Genomic DNA, 22,545 nt, shown 5'->3' with positions numbered 1-22,545 from the left:
AGTCCAGGGCATTCAGGCACTGAGATTAAACAAAGAAACGAGAGGAAAAATTAATTAGGCTGATTTTATCCCACAAAAAAGGAAATGGCTCTAAAAGATCAAATTTCAGGTGACACATCAATTGCAGACATACTTCAAGTGGCAAAGTTTGGAATAATAAATTAAATAAAATGAAATTAAACTGAAAAAGAAAGTACAACAACATTATAGGAGTATAATAACAGAGTACAAGAAATGTAGTGAGACTGGCAGGCCGTTCACTTGGATGCTCTTTTCTTCTCCACATCAGAACAGCAACGCAGAAACAAAGCTCTGAACAGGAAATCACTCCTGTTCTTACCACCTTTTGCAAAGAACCATCCTGTCCAAGCTGTCAGAAGCAAGGGCAGCATCCCTTACCTCCCGACTGATAGAGGCTATCATCTCTTCCTCAAGAGCTTGTATGGAAATGACATCGCCTAAGGTGCATCCCTCCACATATTCTGTCACCAGCCAGAGTTCTTCATTGAAAAGGTAGCTGAAAGAAGAAACCCACAGCATGGAGATGAATGGGCCCAGCTAAATGACCTTATGGGAAAGACTGCAGTTGAGTTTTCTTGCCAGGTCACTTGTAAATGAAGAGAGAATCTGAGCAGGCTAAATGAGAAAGGCTCATCTGTGAAAAAGGAGATGTCTTAGATGGCAAGCAAGGCAAAAATGCAGTTTAGTGACAGCAGAGAGAAATCTGGAACCAGGACATTGCCATCAGCTGCTTCATCATCTTAACTCATCCCTTCCAGCCTGAACTCCAGGAAGCAGGCAACACAGACTTCTCCATGGGAGGAGAGTGTGCACCACTGAGGGCAGATGTTGGTCAACCCCTTGGAAAGCATTGCATAAAGTGCATTCAGAAACAGGGAAAACCATTTAAAACCTGGCACATTGTGTGGTTGTGCAAACAAGAGCCTAGTCTTCCTGGCATCCACAGCAACAAAAAGTAGAGGGAAAACCCCAAGGGCAATAATTTCTAGGTGGGTTTATCAGCACGTATCATTAAGGCAAAGAAATGATGATCAGTTTGAAAAAAACCAGACCCCAAAAGAACAGGGAGGTAGTGAACTGAAGGGCTGTGGCTTTAGGAAGACATGGCAGATGCAGGTTTTGGAAGACACGCTTCAAACTACCTATTACCAGAAAAGGCCAAGGCAGACACAAGGCAAGCTCCTCCCTGAAGGAACTAAGAGACCTGTGCCCTGCACCTCCCGTCCACTGCAGGTGGAGGAGTTATAAAATAATGAAGAGCTCCATGTTCTTCCAGTGACCAAAGTGGCTTTTTAGCCTTTGGCTTGCAGTTTGTCAATGAACCTCAACGTGATAATCCCAGAACCACTCACCTGTCTATGTAGCGAATGATATTGGGGTGCCTCATTCTCTTCAGGACTGCAACCTCAGTTAAAACAAGCTCCCTTTTGTTCTTTCTGTCGAGAACAAAAATCTTCTTGATGGCCACCTAAAAGGAGATTGAAAGCCACAGACTTGAGATGTCTGTTGCACGGGACCACAACGCACATGGAGCAGGTGTCTTTGGAATGATGGAGTCAGGGTGGGCCAAACTGCCTGGGATTAGACACCAGAGCTTCTTAACTGACAGGACAAGAGGCGATTCCTCCGCTCGCCCTTGTGTGCCAGTTACAGGACACATGGCTATAGACATTTTGCCTTGTAAACTCTGGACAAATGGTCTGCAAACAATCAATCCGTAATGGAGGAAATCCCATCCTAAAAGGTCATGAGGGTTACACAAAAAAATACAATCCCTGCACTTTGTAACATCTTGAAGTTGGATTTTGCAACTCTAAAGAACGTTTTTAACCCAGTTCCTATTTGCAGTTCTTTTCTGGGTTTGAAAAGGAATAACCCATTCTAGGGTATTTTATGGATGTGGCCGGGGTTATGAGCAGCGCTCAGGGCCTTTAGATCCCTTGCAGACTCCTGTGTAAGTGCACTTCCCAAGTGCAGCACTGCAGCTGGGTAAGGAGCCACCAAGTAGCTGATGCATTAGCATAGTCAGTAAATAAGTCTGAGCAAAGGTGTCCTTCTCTGAAAGATACCCCTGCCCTCCTTGTGTTCTTTTGGGGACTTAATAAGGACAAGGTCTGTCCAAACCGTGTGTTGCAGGCTGACACTTGTCTGCCCTCAGAGGAACAGTCTCTGCAGCAAAGATCTCGTGGCCACCCAGAGCTGTGGCCACAGCTCCCAGCGGAGGGGAAAGCACTCGAGAGCTGCACAATCTGCCGGGGGTGCTGCCCTTACCCGTCTTCCTGTGGCAATGTCAACTCCTCGGAAAACTGTTCCAAAAGTCCTAGAAACAGAGCAGCAGCCAAGAAAGGAGAAGGCGTTTAGGCCCTGGGTGAGAAAGCCAGCCCAGAGAGCAGAGCTCTGCTGCCCAGAGTGTTTATAAAACACTCGGCTTCAGCCAGCAGCCCAGCAGCCCAGCAGCCCAGCAGCCCTCTGCCATGCAGGGTGGCCAGGAGAAAACATAGGACGTACTCCATGTCCTGCTCCTTGTTCCAGGCAAGAGACTGCCAGCATTGAGTTGTCTTTGACAATGCCTTCTGACCACAGTTATTAAATACTGATCAGGACTGACAGACAGGAGGATGTAAGCCCAGTGTCTGCCCATGTTTGCAGCTTGCCTGACTGCATGCTTGATATGACACCAGCAAAATCCCTGGCCCATGGTTTTGTAGAAGTAGCTGAGATTGGACTTACCCTTGGCCAATTATCTGCTGTACAGTGTATTTCTTCGTAGGGTTCCCCTCACTCACATGGCTCTCTGAAAGAAACAACATGAAAGATGCTCATGTGAAACAGAGATACCACCTTGCAGCAGATCCAAAAGGCAGCCCCACTGTGCAGGGCTGTGAGCCCTTTGTAGTCAGCTGGTAACAACAACAACAACAACAACAATAACCACAACAGCAGAGGCAGCTCCGAAGCACAGGTGGCTCCACAAAGACTGATTTTCCACAGTCTTTTGAGGCTTTACCTTGACAGGAAACCAAGCACATGGAGGAATGCTCAGAGCAGACAGAAATCAGAAAAGAACAGGCACCAATGCAAGAGTTTGTTGTCTACAAAAATTAAGGAGAGCTGGTGCAACAGAGCTCTATTTTCTTGGAGAGAAACACTCCGTGTGATTCAGCAGAAGGAACAGCCACAGTGCTCTGTTGCTTCCTCTCTTCCTTTAGTAGAACTAAAGCTGACATGCATACCATGGACTGCTGTACCAGCCAGGAAATACGTGATACGTACTGAGGTCATCAAGGAAACGTCGTGTTAGTGGCAATAGCTTTGGCGGCCGGTACGTGATTTCCTTTGGAATGCTTTTCTTCTGAGTGTCTCCTTTCCCGGTGCTTGTGCTTGGCATTTCAGTGTCGGGAAAGGAGATTTCTTCAGACTGTGGTGCTGCAGCAACAGCTGCCATTGGTGAGCTCTTGAGGATCTGTGGCAAGAATTAGTTTATGTCAGAAAGGTGGCTTGCAGAGGTGCCCCGGGATCCTATTTCAAATGCAAACCCTTCGGAAGACTTGGCCACAAGTTGGGCTCTTAAACTGTCTTTTGCTGCCCACTTCACAAAGTGAATGGACGAGAAAAAAAGACAGGATTTACACGAGTTCATGGGCAGTTTCAATTTTCATGCATTTTCTCAACTAGGTTGTGCAGAGGGGCAACTACCCTCTAGGGCACAGTTATTGCTGTGTGTCCTGAAAGGGACAGTCTGACTCAGCTTGGAAGTTCAAAACCTCTTTTCCAGGTGTCAGTGGCTGGGCTGAAGCACCATGTCATGGCAGGGCTCCAGCCCTCACACTCTTCAGCCATGCATGGCAAGCACTGGCTGCTCAGGAACTTGCAGCTCTGAATGACACCAAAGGCAGTGCTAACCAAAGCTGGCACTTACTGATTTCACTCCTTCAGGCTTTGCTTTGTCGTTTTCCTTCTCTGCTTGCTCTTCCTTACTCTCTTGTCCAGAAACAGAGGGAGCCAGCAGAGGTTCTGGTGATGGTGTTGTGAACCTCTGTGTAAAGAATCTCCTGATTGCATCGAGCAGAGGCCTCATGTTGTTGAGACTACCGGATTTTTCTAAAAATGGATGCTGCCCAAAGGAAAAAACACAGAAAGAAAGGAGCCATTACTTTCCAAATGCAGTTTCCCACAGGCTCCAGCGGGATTCCTCTGGTTACCAGCAATACACATCAGGAGGACTGAGGGCACCATCTACACCTCCAACTTCATGTCCAGGACCTTGCTATCACAGGCAAACATGGCCCATAAGGCCCTTAATCAATTTCTCAAGGTCTCTGCAGCAAGGAGGTTTGCCTTGCCAGTGCTCGGGAATGCCACTTGCTGTCTCGGGCCTTTTTCCATTTCAGAAAACTCAAAGGACTCCCTTAGGTTCCTCTTCTCTAAAGACCTGGGCTATTTTAGGTGTGAAAACTGATGAGGAGCATAAGCCCCTCCTCGGGAAATTCCCGTACCTCTAAGCAAGGTCAACGCCAGGAGGATGCAGGCCTGTGTATTGTTCTGAAGAGCACTGAGGTGGAGGTTCTCAGCACCCAGACAAGAGCAGGGACACAAGGGGCAGAGCGCTGATGGACTCAGCTCTGGCTTGCAGGGAGAGCAGTGTGTGCATTCCACCCCTGCCCCTCCCTGTGCTGGCTGCCACCTTCCTTCCCAGCAGGGACAGCCCAGTGGCACCTTGTGCAGCTCCCTCTCTCTGCCACAAAACCTGCCAGAACCCTGGAGCACTTCTGGCCTGCTTGAATGTGCCAGGCAGCAAATGGGGCTGGGACAAGGCCCGCTCAGCTGTCCCTCCTTGGGTGGCAGAAACCTCAAAGAGTGGGGCAGGAGGGACAGCTGTTTCACCTGCAGCCACTTTACCTTCAGCAGCTGCTCGGCTGTCCATCGACGCTTCTCATTCCGTTTCAGGCAGGACTGCAGGAAGGAACGGAACACAGGCGACAGGTTTCTGCGAGTTTTCAGCTTGGGTGGCTTGTACTTAGGCTGGGACAAAAGACACAAGGCAGCCATTAACCATCCCTCCCCGAGGGGAAGAGCTCCAGCACAGGCCAGTCCTTGCTTTCTGAGACTTGACCTGGGGCTTCTCCAGGAGCCCTGATCAACATTTGAGCTTAAGGAAGCAGAGAATTTTCAGCATCCAGACCAGTCCTGCTAATTGCCTTCAACTCTTTTTGCTGCCTTCTGCAAGGCAAATGCAATCCAAAAGAAGTCTTCCAAGAAAAGTCAGGGACCTTTTTCAGAAGGACTGGAAGACTGACATTTTCCATAATTGTTGCCTTCCTCAGGAATTAACTGTGCAGCATTTAACTTGGTTTCAGCTGTTAGTCATGGGGTTTTATCCCCGTATACCTTCCTGGCCTATTGCACACTCCTTTGGTGTAAGAGCGGGTCATTTCATTTTAGGGAATTAGCATCTACAACTGCAAACCTGGAAATACATTGGCTTACTACAAGGAGCTGTGCTAGAACCTACTTTTAGAAATGTACTGGCTAATACAGACTTGTGGCAGTACTAGAAGCAGTGACCTGCCCTGAAAGGCTCAGGTAAGCAGTGGGCACTGGTCCAAGTTTGAAAAGACTTCTGGCCTGCAGATCCCCTTGAAATGCTTTTCACAGTAATTCTCCAACGGGAGAATCCTGCTGCTGAAAAATTCCTGCCATTGGGAGATCCAGCTCCAAGGGAGTTCAAAGAGCACAGGAGGAATTCAAGCATTGTTGGAGGCCAAAACGGCCCATTTCTGCACTGGCACATGTCACTTCTCCTGTGAGCAGATGTGCTCCAGGACACTTTTAGACGTGGGCCTTGGTGGGACTAGTTCAAGCTGATGTGAGTGGGAGAAAGATATGGCTCAGGGGAGAAAGGCAGGGCTCTCTGACAGTATTTGCACCTTACCTGTGTAGGACCATCCACCATTTCTAGTGCCGTGATCCCAAGGGCCCAGATGTCCACTTTGGCATCATATTTGTCTCCTGCCAACATTTCTGGTGCCATATAGAAAGGAGTCCCAATTAAAGACCTCCGTTTCTTCTCCCAGGGATTAAGCCAAGCACAGAAGCCAAAATCAACTGCAGAGAAAAACAAGTACTGATAAAACCAGCTTGAATTATGAAAGCAAGCACAAGAATTCCCCACTCTCAGTCTGAGAGCACAGTGTTGAATCTAGCTGGAAGAGTGGCTGTGCTCTGTTTCCTCTGGAAGGGACATACCCAAACCAAAGGCACTCTTGACAGCCTCATCCTCTCTAGAGCTCTCTGCACATTGCAACTCTGCTCTCAGCTTACAGCAGTGGGCTGGGCACTCCCACCAGCACCACTTTTGGGGAACTGGCAGGCACTCAAAGGCAACCCCAGACCCTGCCTCCCAGGAACGCTGTGCCTGACCAAGAACACCTACTCAGTTTGACGGATCCATCCATTCCGAGAAGAATATTGGCACTTTTGAAGTCTCTGTGGATCACTAGATTTGAATGAAGGAAGTCCAGGGCTTTCAGGCACTGAGATTAAACAAAGAAATGAGAGAAAAAAATTAATTAGGCTGATTTTTTTTCCCACAAAAAAAGAAATGGCTCTAAAAGGTCAAATTTCAGGTGACACATCAATTGCAGACATACCTCAAGTGGCAAAGTTTGGAATAATAAATTAAATAAAATGAAATTAAACTGAAAAAGAAAGTACAACAACATTATAGGAGTACAATAACAGAGTACAAGAAATGCAGTGAGACTGGCAGGCCGTTCACTTGGATGCTCTTTTCTTCTCCACATCATAACAGCAACGCAGAAACAAAGCTCTGAACAGGAAATCACTCCTGTTCTTACCACCTTTTGCAAAGAACCATCCTGTCCAAGCTGTCAGAAGCAAGGGCAGCATCCCTTACCTCCCGACTGATAGAGGCTATCATCTCTTCCTCAAGAGCTTGTATGAAAACCACAGTAGCTAAGGAGCATCCCTCCACGTATTCCATCACCAGCCAGAGTTGTTCATTGAAAAGGTAGCTGAAAGAAGAAACCCACAGCATGGAGATGAATGGGCCCAGCTAAATGACCTTATGGGAAAGACTGCAGTTGAGTTTTCTTGCCAGGTCACTTGTAAATGAAGAGAGAATCTGAGCAGGCTAAATGAGAAAGGCTCATCTGTGAAAAAGGAGATGTCTTAGATGGCAAGCAAGGCAAAAATGCAGTTTAGTGACAGCAGAGAGAAATCTGGAACCAGGACATTGCCATCAGCTGCTTCATCATCTTAACTCATCCCTTCCAGCCTGAACTCCAGGAAGCAGGCAACACAGACTTCTCCATGGGAGGAGAGTGTGCACCACTGAGGGCAGATGTTGGTCAACCCCTTGGAAAGCATTGCATAAAGTGCATTCAGAAACAGGGAAAACCATTTAAAACCTGGCACATTGTGTGGTTGTGCAAACAAGAGCCAAGTCTTCCTGGCATCCACAGCAACAAAAAGTAGAGGGAAAACCCCAAGGTCAATAATTTCTAGGTGGGTTTATCAGCACGTATCATTAAGGCAAAGAAATGATGATCAGTTTGAAAAAAACCAGACCCCAAAAGAACAGGGAGGTAGTGAACTGAAGGGCTGTGGCTTTAGGAAGACATGGCAGATGCAGGTTTTGGAAGACACGCTTCAAACTACCTATTACCAGAAAAGGCCAAGGCAGACACACGGCAAGCTCCTCTCATCCACTTCAGTTGGAAGAGTCGAGAAACAATGAAGAGCTCCATGTTCTTCCAGTGACCAAAGTGGCTTTTTAGCCTTTGGCTTGCAGTGTGTCAATGAACCTCAATGTGATAATCCCAGAACCACTCACCTGTCTATATAGCGAATGATATTGGGGTGCCTCACGCTACTCAAGAGTGAAACCTCAGTTAAAATTATCTCTCTTGCGTACTTTTCCTTGCAAAGACACATCATCTTGATGGCCACCTAAAAGGAGATTGAAAGCCACAGACTTGAGAAGTCTGTTGCACAGGACCACAACGCACATGGAGCAGGTGTCTTTGGAATGATGGAGCCAGGGTGGGCCAAACTGCCTGGGATTAGACACCAGAGCTTCTTAACTGACAGGACAAGAGGCGATTCTTCCGCTCGCCCTTGTGTGCCAGTTACAGGACACATGGCTATAGACATTTTGCCTTGTAAACTCTGGACAAATGGTCTGCAAACAATCAATCCGTAATGGAGGAAATCCCATCCTAAAAGGTCATGAGGGTTACACAAAAAAAAAATAGAATCCCAGAACTTTGTAACATCTTGAAGTTGGATTTTGCAACTCTAAAGAACGTTTTTAACCCAGTTCCTATTTGCAGTTCTTTTCTGGGTTTGAAAAGGAATAACCCATTCTAGGGTATTTTATGGATGTGGCCGGGGTTATGAGCAGCGCTCAGGGCCTTTAGATCCCTTGCAGACTCCTGTGTAAGTGCACTTCCCAAGTGCAGCACTGCAGCTGGGTAAGGAGCCACCAAGTAGCTGATGCATTAGCATAGTCAGTAAATAAGTCTGAGCAAAGGTGTCCTTCTCTGAAAGATACCCCTGCCCTCCTTGTGTTCTTTTGGGGACTTAATAAGGACAAGGTCTGTCCATACCGTGTCTTGCAGGCTGACACTTGTCTGCCCTCAGAAGAACAGTCTCTACAGCAAAGATCTCGTGGCCACCCAGAGCTGTGGCCACAGCTCCCAGTGGAGGGGAAAGCACTCGAGAGCTGCACAATCTGCCGGGGGTGCTGCCCTTACCCGTCTTCCTGTATCAATGTCAACTCCTCGGAAAACTCTTCCACAAGACCTAGAAACAGAGCAGCAGCCAAGAAAGGAGAAGGCGTTTAGGCCCTGGGTGAGAAAGCCAGCCCAGAGAGCAGAGCTCTGCTGCCCAGAGTGTTTATAAAACACTCGGCTTCAGCCAGCAGCCCAGCAGCCCAGCAGCCCAGCAGCCCTCTGCCATGCAGGGTGGCCAGGAGAAAACATAGGACATACTCCACGTCCTGCTCCTTGTTACAGGCAAGAGACTGCCAGCATTGAGTTGTCTTTGACAATGCCTTCTGACCACAGTTATTAAATACTGATCAGGACTGACAGACAGGAGGATGTAAGCCCAGTGTCTGCCCATGTTTGCAGCTTGCCTGACTGCATGCTTGATATGACACCAGCAAAATCCCTGGCCCATGGTTTTGTAGAAGTAGCTGAGATTGGACTTACCCTTGGCCAATTATCTGCTGTACAGTGTATTTTTTCGTAGGGTTCCCCTCACTCACAATGCCCTCTGAAAGAAACAATATGAAAGATGCTCGTGTGAAACAGAGATACCACCTTGCAGCAGATCCAAAAGGCAGCCCCACTGTGCAGGGCTGTGAGCCCTTTGTAGTCAGCTGGTAACAACAGCAACAACAACAACAACAATAACCACAACAGCAGAGGCAGCTCCGAAGCACAGGTGGCTCCACAAAGACTGATTTTCCACAGTGTTTTGTGGCTTTACCTTGACAGGAAACTAAGCCCATGGAGGAATGCTCAGAGCAGACAGAAATCAGAAAAGAACAGGCACCAATGAAAGAATTTGTTGTCTACAAACATTAAGGAGAGCTGGAGCAACAGAGCCCTTATTTTCTTGGAGAGAAACACTCCGTGTGATTCGGCCAAAGGTTTAGTAGTTTTGAATGCACTAAGTTAAGTGCATTAAAAATTAAATTTTGACAATTAGATTGAGTTTTGGAATCTACTGTTGTGAACAAGTGCCATTTTCAGAACAGAAAGAATATTATCAGGTGTTTACAGGAGAGGATGGAATCTGCCCAACCTTTCAGCAGTTTGCCAAAAAAAAGCCTTTATGGTGTTCAAGAGCAGCATCTTAAGTTCTAATCTCTGAGGATGGGGCTTTAAGAACTAGGACCCTCATCACGGATCACCAGGCTGAGTTCTGAAGAGGACCTTGCCTGGGCCATTTGAAGAACCACACTGCTTGTCTTCAACCTTAGAGATTTTGGCAAAGTCTTTGTACTCCAATGACTTGTGAGGAGTCAGGAGTCTAAAGAGAATTTAGGAACCCTAATATTCTCTTGGGTTTAGCCCTCTGCACACAGGAGTTCACTAGGTCATTCACTAGGTCAAAGCCTTCTGCTCAACCAGAAACCATCTCTGCCTTTGCCTGGAGCGTAGATGGAAGCTCAGGAAAACTGAATCCAGCCCCAGCTGCCCTCAGAGGCAGAAGGAACAGCCACAGTGCTCTGTTGCTTCCTCTCTTCCTTTAGTAGAACTAAAGCTGACATGCATACCATGGACTGCTGTAGCAGACAGGAAATACATGATACGTACTGAGGTCATCAAGGTAAAGTTGTGTTAGTGGGGACAGCGTTGGCGGCCGGTGCGTGATTTTCTTTGGAATGCTTTTCTTCAGAATGCTTTTCTTCCGAGTGTCGCCTTTCCCGGTGCTTGTGCTTGGCATTTCAGTGTTGGCAAAGGTGACTTTTTTAGGTTGTAGTTCTGCAGCAGCACCAGGCCTCTTGAGGATCTGTGGCAAGAATTAGGTTCTGTGAGAAAGGTGGCTTGCAGAGCTGCCCTGAGATCATAGTTCAAATGCAAACCCTTGGGAAGATGCTGTTGGCCACAAGTCAGGCTCTTAAACTGTCTTTTGCTGCCCACTTCACCAAGTGAATGGACAAGAAGAAAAGACTGGATTTACACGAGTTCATGGGCAGTTTCCTCTTCAATTTTCATGCATTTTCTCAACTAGGCCATTCAGAGGGGCAAGGATCCTCCAGGGCACAGTTATTCCTATGTGTCCTGCAAGGAAGGTGAACTTCCAACTTGGAAGTTCAAAACCTCTTTTCCAGGTGTCAGTGGCTGGGCTGAAGCACCATGTCATGGCAGGGCTAGAGCCCGCACAATCTTCAGTCCCAAAGAGCAAGCGCTGTCTGCTCAGGAACTTGCAGCTCTGAATGACACCAAAGGCAGTGCTAACCAAAGCTGGCACTTACTGATTTCCTTCTCTCAGGCATGACTTTTCCAACAGCCACAGGTTCCTTCTCCACTTCTTTCTCTTCAACCTCCTGTCCAGAATCAGAGGGAGCCAGCACAGGTTCTGGTGCTGCTGTTGTGTCCTGGAGACAGTCAGTAGAGTCAGGGACAGTCACCATTCTGTCCCTTGCAAGGTTGGATAGTTACACACAATAACAAAAGGGTCACTTCACAAAAGGCCACTTTCTTGTTCAGTTTGCTTAGATTTTCTCAAGTAGGCTATTCAGACGGGCAGGTAACCCCAGGGCACAGTTATTCCTATGTGTCCTGCCAGGGACACTGGCTCAACTTGGAAGTTCAAAACCCCTTTTCCAGGTGTCAGTGGCTGGGTAGAAGCACAGTGTCATGGAAGGACTCCAGCCCTCACACAGTCTTCAGCCATGAAAAGCAAGCTTGCTCTCATCACAAGTTCTAAATTACACCAAAGGCAATGCTAATGTACTCTGGCACTTACTGATTTAATTTCTTCAGGCTCTGCAGCTCCAACAACAGCCACAAGTTCATTGTCCACTTCCTCTTCTTTAATGTCTTGTCCGGAAACAGAGGGAGCCAGCAGAGGTTCTGGTGTCACGTTTGTGCCCTGGGGAGAGTCAGAAGAGTCAGGGACAGTCACAATTCTGTCCCTTGCAAGGTTGGATAGTTACACACAATAACAAAAGGGTCATTTCACACAAGGGCCTGGCCAATTTCTTGTTCATGGATTTTCTGAAATAGGCCCTGTGGAGGGGCAGGTACATCCAGGGGACAGTTTCTCCTGTCTCCTAGGAATCCTGCACGGCAATCTAAAGATTAAACAGGAAGGGTCAAAACCCCTTTTCCAGGTGTCAGTGGCTGGGTAGAAGCACAGTGTCATGGCAGCACTCCAGCCCTCACACTCTTCAGCCATGAAAAGCAAGCTTGCTCTCATCACAAGTTCTAAATTACACCACAGGCAATGCTAATGTACTCTGGCACTTACTGATTTAATTTCTTCAGGCTCTGCGGCTCCAACAACAGCCACGGGTTCATTGTCCACTTCCTCTTCTTTACCCTCTTGTCCAGAAAGAGAGGGAGCCAGCAGAGGTTCTGGTGCTGCTGTTGTGCCCTGGGGAAAGTCAGTAGTGTCAGGGACAGTCACCATTCTGTCCCTTGCAAGGTTGGATAGTTACACACAATAACAAAAGGGTCATTTCACACAGGGCCACTTTCTTGTTCTTTTTTTTTATGGTTTTCTGAAATCGGCCCTGTGGAGGGGCAGGTACGTCCAGGGGACAGTTTCTCCTGTCTCCGAGGAATCCTGCACGGCAATCTAAAGACTAAACAGGAAGAGTCAAAATTCCTTTTCCAGGTGTCAGTGACTGGGTAGAAGCACAGTGTCATGGAAGGACTCCAGCCCTCACACAGTCTTCAGCCATGAAAAGCAAGCTTGCTCTCATCACAAGTTCTAAATTACACCAAAGGCAATGCTAATGTACTCTGGCACTTACTGATTTAATTTCTTCAGGCTCTCCAGCTCCAACAAGAGCCACAAGTTCATTGTCCACTTCCTCTTCTTTAATGTCTTGTCCGGAAATAGAGGGAGCCAGGAGAGGTTCTGCTGTCACGTTTGTGCCCTGGGGAGAGTCAGTAGAGTCAGGGACAGTCACCATTCTGTCCCTTGCAAGGTTGGATAGTTACACACAATAACAAAAGGGTCATTTCACACAAGGGCCTGGCCAATTTCTTGTTCATGGATTTTCTGAAATAGGCCCTGTGGAGGGGCAGGTACATCCAGGGGACAGTTTCTCCTGTCTCCTAGGAATCCTGCACGGCAATCTAAAGACTAAACAGGAAGGGTCAAAACCTCTTTTCCAGGTGTCAGTGGCTGGGCTGAAGCACCATGTCATGGCAGGGCTAGAGCCCTCACACTCTTCAGCCATGCATGGCAAGCACTGGCTGCTCAGGAACTTGCAGCTCTGAATGACACCAAAGGCAGTGCTAACCAAAGCTGGCACTTACTGATTTCATTCCTTCAGGCTTTGCTTTCACGTTTTCCTTCTCTGCTTGCTCTTCCTTACTCTCCTGTCCAGAAACAGAGGGAGCCAGCAGAGGTTCTGGTGATGGTGTTGTGACCCTCTCTGTAAGGAATCTCCTGGCTGCATCGAGCAGAGGACTCTTGTTGGTGAGACTATCGGATCTTTCTAAAAATGGATGCTGCCCAAAGGAAAAAACACAGAAAGAAAGGAGCCATTACTTTCCAAATGCAGTTTCCCACAGGCTTCAGCAGGATTCCTCTAGTTACCAGCAATACACATCAGGAGGACTGAGGGCACCATCTACACCTCCAACTTCATGTCCAGGACCTTGCTATCACAGGCAAACATGGCCCATAAGGCCCTTAATCAATTTCTCAAGGTGTCTGCAGCAAGGAGGTTTGCCTTGCCAGTGCTCGGGAATGCCACTTGCTGTCTCGGGCCTTTTTCCATTTCAGAAAACTCAAAGGACTCCCTTAGGTTCCTCTTCTCTAAAGACCTGGGCTATTTTAGGTGTGAAAACTGATGAGGAGCATAAGCCCCTCCTCGGGAAATTCCCGTACCTCTAAGCAAGGTCAACCCCAGGAGGATGCAGGCCTGTGTATTGTTCTGAAGAGCACTGAGGTGGAGGTTCTCAGCACCCAGACAAGAGCAGGGACACAAGGGGCAGAGCGCTGATGGACTCAGCTCTGGCTTGCAGGGAGAGCAGTGTGTGCATTCCACCCCTGCCCCTCCCTGTGCTGGCTGCCACCTTCCTTCCCAGCAGGGACAGCCCAGTGGCACCTTGTGCAGCTCCCTCTCTCTGCCACAAAACCTGCCAGAACCCTGGAGCACTTCTGGCCTGCTTGAATGTGCCAGGCAGCAAATGGGGCTGGGACAAGGCCCGCTCAGCTGTCCCTCCTTGAGTGGCAGAAACCTCAAAGAGTGGGGCAGGAGGGACAAGCTGGGCCCCCTCTGAGGCTCGCAGTGAGCTCCCCACAGCCCCTTCCTTCTCACAGGCAATTCTCCGATCGCTTGGCTGGGACTGCTTCCTTGGGTCCCCCTCCACCAACACCATTGCAGCCTCTGGACCTGCTATTATTCTACTCCAGGTCTTTTGCCACCAGGTACAACCAAGTGTCCTCCCAAAGTACAAGCCAGGGCCACAGACAGGACCAGATGGTGGAAGACCTTGCCTCGGAGGAAAGGCCAAGAGGGATGGCACTGGAGAAGAGAAGGTGCCAGGGAGAGCTTATTGTGGCCTTTCAATCCTTCAAGGGGACATTTTTTCAAAGGGCCCGGTTGCAATGGGACAAAGGGTCATGGTTTTCAAGTGGAAGAGGAGAGATTCTGGTTACATCTGAGGAAGTCATTGTTTAGAATGAGGGTGCTGAAACACTGGCACAGGAAGTGGATACCCCATCCCTGGTCAGGTGGGACAGGGCTCTGAGCAACCCAGTCTAGTTGAAGATGTCCCTGCTCGTTGCAGGGGGGTTGGACTAGATGCCACTTAAAGGTCCCTTCCAAGCGTAATTATTCTAGGATGCTACTTATTTGTCTTTTGAAAAGCACTAAGACTGGAGATTAGTAGGAGAGGAGGCCTCCTGATGCCTCTGAGTTTGGCTGATGACAAAGCCCATCCCTGGACAGCTGTTTCACCTCCAGCCACTTTGTCTGCAGAAGCTGCTTGGTGGGCCATCGGGGCCTCACAGTCCCGTACAGGTAAGACTGCAGGAAGGATCGGAACATAGACGGTGGATTTCTGGGAGTCTCCAGCTGGGTTGGCACGTCCTTGGGATTGGGACAAAGGAAACACAAGACAGCCATTAACATGCACTTGGTCCTACGGTCCTCAGTTCTACAGTGCGTATGTCCCAGGCCAATTTAACTCTCTATCAAATTAGGGGAGTTGAAATCCCTCCACAGTCCCAGCTGCCTCTCAGTGGCAGGGCATTACATCCCATTGTCCCAAATTTGCTCTCTTTACCAACTAGTTAGACAGTGCTGCATATTGCTCTGACTTAGATATCCCACCATGGCTAAAATCAGCAAAAAATCTTCTGCCTGCAAACCCAGATCTTCCTCTGTTTAAAAGCTCTTGAACAGAAAATGAGAAAACAGCCAGGGATGCCTTGGCTGCTGCTGCTGCTGCTGCTGCTGCAAAGGCACTGACATGGACTTTCTTTCATGGACTTGCTTTCAGCCTCTCAGGCTGGCACTCTGTTGTAGCAGGCCAAGCTCACAGCTCGCTCCATGATTCTTAAAAACTAGGAACGTCAAAGCTTCCTTTTCCACTCACAGAAGGATGGGCTGCTCTCTGTCCACCTCCATATCCACTGGTGATTCCGTCTGCAATGGGCAAGGCAAAATGAACCAGACGCTGTCAGAAAACTGCCTCTTGTGGGGAATCCCATCACACAAGGCAACCCAAATAAAGAGCATTTTTCTTTCACAACATCTCTCCAGGAGCAGCAGTTCTTTTGCACAGCAAGCAAGAGAAGAGGACAAAACCCCATATTCATCTTCTACAGTTTCCTGTCTATTTTTTATGCTGTTTTCCCAGGAAATAAAACAAATAGAAACTCCATCAAGCAAATGTAAACTGTCCATTAACAGTCAATGCTTCTGTTCTACCCAAGAGCTAAAGCAGCTTTAGCTGAAGAGCTAAAGAAATTTCCTCTTCTTTTTTTTTTTTTCCTTTTTCTGTTCTGTTGGCTTTTGGTTTTTCTTTTAATAAATGGCAAGCATCAGTTCTCTTTAGCTTGCGGAAAATGGTTCCCCAGAAAAACTGTCCAAAAAATCCCCTCTAGCCATTCTAGCACACGAACAGCTCCTGGGTTCAGGAGCCTGCACTGTTTGGAAGCTGGCATTTTATCTCAGAGGTCATTGGTGTGATCAAATCCTTTAATTATGGAATTTAGCAAAAAGGATGCTTTCCCCTCAGTTCTGGAGATAACTGAACAGTTTTTAGAAGAACTTCTGAGAAGCTCTCCCAAGCCTGCATTTTGGAAGTCGTACTGGTAGAACCAGCAAAGTGAGGAAATTGCAGACTCCACAGGCTATCCAGTGGAGGGCACAGAACCCCCTCAAGTTCCATTCCAAATGCTGTCCACACACAGACCCCCCCCTTTTCAGACAAAGCTGTTGACAGGAGTTCTACCAAACTAAGGGCATCTTAAGGGCAGTTTTGTTTCTAAATCATCTCAGTGCCTAAGGAAGAGCATAAAGAACACAGCCATGCCAAAGCCAGGTATGCTGCCCCCAGGAACAAACACTACTCACCTCTCGGGAACTCCGTCACCTGGCAGGACCTGTCTGGAGAAAAATATAAATTTGATGAAAACAGCACAAAATCATGAACTGCAGCGCAGATTTGCCGAAACATTTCAGCAAAGCTGTGCTGCAGTCCAAGGGGCACAGCCCCTTGGGGGGGGGGGGGGGAAAAGAAAACCGCTCTCTGGTTTGCAGGGTCTCCACTGAGAGCTCCTCGATCTGAAAAATCCTCTTGGACGCCCGTTCACAACTCTCCGCTGAGAAATCCTCAATCCGAAGACTCCTCTGCGACGAGCACGTGACGAACTGCACCGCAAGCCGAGGCCCTTGGTGCCTGAATGAGAGCGTTCCACGGACACTGCAGTGGCCACCCAGCACTTCAGTGACATCACAGCGACAGTGGGGCAACAGTCCTGTGACATCACGGAAACAGCCGTTCAAGGTTCCCCACGCTGCAATGGTTTTGGGTGGTTTCTTGACCCCTGGAATGTTGAATCTTGCTCTCCTGTTGGAGCCTGACCTCCCTTTCTCGCAGTGACTTGTCAGCTTACCTCCTGATGTAAAGCTCATCTTTCTGCCTAAAACTCATCTGGAAATCAACTCTGCTCTTCCATGGAAAAATGGAATAATAAGTTTTGAATCCGTGTCTGTGTGGAGGCTGTTGGCTAGTCACCCACAGCCCATAGTGCTGTGAATAAAATAACGCCTTGCTTTTTAACACTAGCAATGCAGGGTTTGAGGGTTCTGTTATCCCGAGGATTTCAGAGGTATTTGACAACAGTAGCTGACTCCAGGAAGAGTGAGATTCCTCCCCAGCAGCCCTCACGGCACAGCCCTCGCTGTACCAAGCGGGGCTTCTCCCCTTTTACTGTGGAGAGGCTTGGAGGACATTCAGAACAGCTGTGATTGCCTGACATGGACAGCATTTGTTGTCAATCCCTCAGGGACACGTCCGTGTTCCACACGTGGCAGGGAGCCCTTGGAGCAGCTGTCAGAGTGGGGGTGCCCCCGTGGGTGCTTCCTGCCCGTTCTCCCCCCTTTGGCCACTTCTCCCATAGCCACTCAAGTCAGACTTTCTCCCAAGAAAGTTCTCTGCCCAGCACTGAGCTCCTGGTGCACCTGCAAAAACCAAATTCCCTTAGGCTTGTGGGAAACCTACAGGGTCAGAAGCCTCAGTGGACATGGAGCTCTTAAATCCTTCTCCTATCCAACTTCTGTGTGCGTGTAAGATTTTCTGGGGCCCTGACTAGCCTTTCTGTCTGCTACAGTGGAATATCAGGGCGACGGAGCAGCGGGTGTGTGTGAGGGGGTCTCTCTCTTTGCTGCCTGCTGAGGGGAAGGTGCTGAGAGACTGTGCGTGCTCCGAGAGCGAGGGGAACCGTTCGGTGAGAGGCAGACTCGAAGCCTTCATCCCCTGCGACCACCCGAGAGAAGTGGGCAGGCGCCAGAAGGCGTGTCCCGAGATTTCCATAGAAATCCATACCACTCTGGGGTAGTTCCTGAATATGTCAAACCGTGCGATGGATAGGGATGACCTGCTGGGAGAAAACGGGAGCCGTGAGGGGGGAGCGCTCGCGCGTGTCAGGCGGAGTCATCCCCCGCGCGTCCGGCAGCGTAATAAACAACTAGCGGCTTCATAGCGCCTGTGGCTCTTGAGTTTTACTACCGTGGCCTTTTCCCGGCATCACCGAGGCCTCAGCTGAGATGGGGTGATCCCCAGGCTGAAGCAAAAACCGCTGCGGGCTGAAGCAGCGCGGCACAAGGGCTGAGATGAGAATGGCTCTGGGCTGAGACAAAACCGGCTGCAGCTGAGGCGGGGGGGGGGGGGGGCAGTTATGAGGCAGAAAGGGCTGTGGGCTGAGGCAAAACCGGCTGCGAGTTGAGGGAAAAATTGGTCCGGGCTGAGGCAAAACCGACTGTGATCTGAAGGAAAAATGGCTGAGGGTTGAGGGAAAAACTGGTGCGGGCTGAGAGGAAAACCCGAGGGCTGAGGCAAGAACAGTTGCCGATGAGGCGGGGCGGCCCCCAGGCTGAGGCAGCAGCGGCGACGGTTCTCAGCCTGGGCGATGGGGTGGGCGGGGGAAGAGGCCAGGCACTGAGCACAGTGGCGAGGAGTCTCCCTACAGCTCCCCGGCCCCACGCCGTCCCGCTCCCAACTTGAAGGAAGCCCCAGTTCCCTCCCACACACACAGCTTTCCGTTTTTCCTTTAATTTTTTCCTGTTCCCACACAAACGCTACATTCTATATACACACTATATACACACACACTATATACACACACACACACTATATACACACACACACACTATATACACACACACACACTATATACACACACACACACTATATACACACACACACACTATATACACACACACACTATATACACACACACACACTATATACACACACACACTATATACACACACACACTATATACACACACACACACTATATACACACACACTATATACACACACACACTATATACACACACACACTATATACACACACACTATATACACACACACACTATATACACACACACACTATATACACACACACACTATATACACACACACACTATATACACACACACACTATATACACACACACACTATATACACACACACACTATATACACACACACACTATATACACACACACACTATATACACACACTATATATACACACTATATATACACACTATAGGAGCACACGGGCTGACCTACAAAAGTTTATTTACAAATGAAGTGGCTGCAAAGATAAGAGTAGATATACACACACTATATATACACACACTATATATACACACACTATATATACACACACTATATATACACACACTATATATACACACTATATATACACACTATATATACACACTATATATACACACTATAGGAGCACACGGGCTGACCTACAAAAGTTTATTTACAAATGAAGTGGCTGCAAAGACCGCTGTTCTGGGTCTCCTGACTGCATCAATCAGAGGAGCCATCTCGGCAAGACTCTTGGATTTTCCTAAAAACGGATGCTGCACCAAAAAACCAAAGAAGAACAAAAGGAGCCATTACTTTCCAAATGCAGTTTCTCACAGGCTCCAGAGGGATTCCTCTGGTTACCAGCAATACACATCAGGAGGACGTAGGGAACTATCTAGACCTCCATCTTTCCTCTAAGGAAAGGCCAAGACAGATGGCACTGGAGAAGACAAGGTCCCAGGGAGAGCTTATTGTGGCCTTGCAGTCCTTCAAGGGGAGACATTTTTTCAAAGGGCCCGGTTGCAGTGGGACAAAGGATCATAGTTTTCAAGTGCAAGAGGATAGATTCTGGTTACATCTAAGGAAGTCATTGTTTAGAATGAGGGTGCTGAAACACTGGCACAGGAAGTGGATACCCCATCCCTGGTCAGGTGGGACAGGGCTCTGAGCAACCCGGTCTAGTTGAAGATGTCCCTGCTCGTTGCAGGGGGGTTGGACTAGATGCCACTTAAAGGACCCTTCCAAGCCAAATTATTCTAGGATGCTACTTAGTTGTTTAGCTGATGACAAAGCCCATCCCTGGACAGCTGTTTCACCTGCAGCCACTTTACCTTCAGCAGCTGCCTGGCCGTCCATCGACGCTTTGCATTCCGGTTCAGGCAGGACTGCAGGAAGGAACGGAACACAGGCGACAGTTCTCTGGGAGGCTCCAGCTGGGGTGGCATGTCCTTAGGCTGGGACAAAGGAAACACAAGACAGCCATTAACCATCCCTCCCCGAGGGGAAAAGCTCCAGCACAGGCCAGTCCTTGCTTTCTGAGAGTTGACCTGGGGCTTCTCCAGGAGCCCTGATCAACATTTGAGCTTAAGGAAGCAGAGAATTTTCAGCATCCAGACCAGTCCTGCTAATTGTCTTCATCTCTTTTTACTGCCTTCTGCAAGGCAAATGCAATCCAAAAGAAGTCTTCCAAGAAAAGTCAGGGACCTTTTTCAGAAGGACTGGAAGACTGACATTTTCCATAATTGTTGCCTTCCTCAGGAATTAACTGGGCAGCATTTAACTTGGTTTCAGCTGTTAGTCATGGGGTTTTATCCCAGTATACCTTCCTGGCCTATTGCACACTCCTTTGGTGTAAGAGCAGGTCATTTCATTATAGGGAATTAGCATCTACAACTGCAAACCTGGAAATACATTGGCTTACTACAAGGAGCTGTGCTAGAACCTACTTTTAGAAATGTACTGGCTAATACAGACTTGTGGCAGTACTAGAAGCAGTGACCTGCCCTGAAAGGCTCAGGTAAGCAGTGGGCACTGGTCCAAGTCTGAAAAGACTTCTGGCCTGCAGATCCCCTTGAAATGCTTTTCACAGTAATTCTCCAACGGGAGAATCCTGCTGCTGAAAAATTCCTGCCATTGGGAGATCCAGCTCCAAGGGAGTTCAAAGAGCACAGGAGGAATTCAAGCATTGTTGGAGGCCAAAACGGCCCATTTCTGCACTGGCACATGTCACTTCTCCTGTGAGCAGATGTGCTCCAGGACACTTTTAGACGTGGGCCTTGGTGGGACTAGTTCAAGCTGATGTGAGTGGGAGAAAGATATGGCTCAGGGGAGAAAGGCAGGGCTCTCTGACAGTATTTGCACCTTACCCGTGTAGGACCATCCACCATTTCTAGTGCCATGATCCCAAGGGCCCAGATGTCCACTTTGGCATCATATCTCTCTCTTCTCAACATTTCTGATACCATATAGAAAGGCGTTGAAAAAAATGACCTCCATGTCTTTCGCTGGGGCTGAAGCCAAGCACATAAGCCAAAATCAACTGCAGAAAAAAGAAATAGCGTTAAAACCGGCTTGAATTATGAAAGCAAGCACAAGGATTCCCCACTCTCAGTCTGAGAGCACAGTGTTGAATCTAGCTGGAAGAGTGGCTGTGCTCTGTTTCCTCTGGAAGGGACATACCCAAACCAAAGGCACTCTTGACAGCCAGAAGGCGTGTCCCGAGATTTCCATAGAAATCCATGCCACTCTGGGGTAGTTCCTGAATATGTCAAACCGTGCGATGGATAGGGATGACCTGCTGGGAGAAAACGGGAGCCGTGAGGGGGGAGCGCTCGCGCGTGTCAGGCGGAGTCATCCCCCGCGCGTCCGGCAGCGTAAGAAACAACTAGCGGCTTCATAGCGCCTGTGGCTCTTGAGTTTTACTACCGTCGCCTTTTCCCGGCATCACCGAGGCCTCAGCTGAGATGGGGTGAACCCCAGGCTGAAGCAAAAACCGCTGCGGGCTGAAGCAGCGCGGCACAAGGGCTGAGATGAGAATGGCTCTGGGCTGAGACAAAACCGGCTGCAGCTGAGGCGGGGGGGGGGGGGGGCAGTTATGAGGCAGAAAGGGCTGTGGGCTGAGGCAAAACCGGCTGCGGGCTGAGGGAAAAACTGGTGCGGGCTGAGGGGAAAACCCCTGAGGGCTGAGGCAAGAACAGTTGCCGATGAGGCGGGGCGGCCCCCAGGCTGAGGCAGCAGCGGCGACGGTTCTCAGCCTGGGCGATGGGGTGGGCGGGGGAAGAGGCCAGGCACTGAGCACAGTGGCGAGGAGTCTCCCTACAGCTCCCCGGCCCCACGCCGTCCCGCTCCCAACTTGAAGGAAGCCCCAGTTCACCCCCCCACCCCATCTTTCCGTTTTTCCTTTAATTTTTTCCTTCCCCAATTCCAAGCCATACCAAAACCCCCATCAATGGGACTTTCCAGCTATGAATAGCAAGAAAAGTTAATTTAATAATGAAGTGGCTGCAAAGATCAGAGTAGATACTTGCCACCGCCCGGTAGGAAGGAAACAGGGACGCGACACTGCACAGAAGGCTTCGACAACATAGAAGGAAACGGTGCAACGGCCACTTTATTAGGAGGAACGAGGACTTATGTAGGGTTCAAGTGAGGGAGGTCCGATCACCGGGGCGGAGCACGGGACGGACATCTCAGGGTGCCACAGGATTGGGGAGTAGGGAGAAGGAGGGAGGGACTTGGGAGGAGTCAGGTATCTGGGGCCAATGGGAGCTCACTCCGCACTGCGGCATTTTCTGGCCAATCAGTGTGGGATGAGCGGGAAAGCAGGGGAGAGTAAGGGAGAAAACTTTTGGTGGGAATAACTGGGGACAAGTTCAGACATGTCTGGGGTAGTACAAATCAAGGGGATTGATACAGAGATATATGTGTGGGTATGTTATAAGTAAATGAAACTCAGCCTAAAATA

The 22,545-nt window shown here is 48.9% G+C and overlaps 2 protein-coding genes across 2 annotated transcripts in view; both read right to left on the bottom strand.

Moving 5' to 3' along the window:
* LOC135421583 (serine/threonine-protein kinase PAK 3-like) overlaps window positions 1–22,545 on the bottom strand; it is a 158,953-nt gene that overhangs the window by 96,301 nt on the left and 40,107 nt on the right. The window contains exon 3 of the mRNA XM_064670199.1: window positions 12,031–12,156. Coding sequence (XP_064526269.1) covers window positions 12,031–12,156 — 126 coding nt within the window. The remainder of the gene's footprint in view (window positions 1–12,030; window positions 12,157–22,545) is intronic.
* Window positions 652–11,375, bottom strand: LOC135421725 (serine/threonine-protein kinase PAK 3-like). The gene is made up of 6 exons (XM_064670410.1): window positions 11,033–11,375; window positions 10,371–10,566; window positions 2,752–2,815; window positions 2,293–2,341; window positions 1,374–1,489; window positions 652–655 (listed from the first exon to the last, which is right to left on the bottom strand). The coding sequence occupies exons 1-6, from the start codon at window positions 11,189–11,191 to the stop codon at window positions 652–654; spliced, it is 588 nt and encodes a 195-aa protein (XP_064526480.1). The 5' UTR covers window positions 11,192–11,375.

Source organism: Pseudopipra pipra, chromosome 13 (assembly GCF_036250125.1).
Source record: "Pseudopipra pipra isolate bDixPip1 chromosome 13, bDixPip1.hap1, whole genome shotgun sequence".
Lineage (NCBI taxonomy): Eukaryota > Metazoa > Chordata > Aves > Passeriformes > Pipridae > Pseudopipra > Pseudopipra pipra.
Note: the sequence above shows the minus strand (reverse complement) of the source record. Positions and strands in the feature narration are given on the sequence as shown.

Excerpts from the sequence above, each read along its gene's own strand:
- LOC135421725 (XM_064670410.1), bottom strand. The coding sequence starts at position 11,191 with ATGGTGACTGTCCCTGACTCTACTGACTGTCTCCAGGACACAACAGCA. Across the intron at positions 2,816-10,370 it reads ACTTTACCTTGATGACCTCA|AGAGCCATGTGAGTGAGGGG; the intron begins GTACGTATCATG and ends TGTTTCTTTCAG. Across the intron at positions 1,490-2,292 it reads ACATTGCCACAGGAAGACGG|GTGGCCATCAAGAAGATTTT; the intron begins GTAAGGGCAGCA and ends ATCTCCTTTTAG.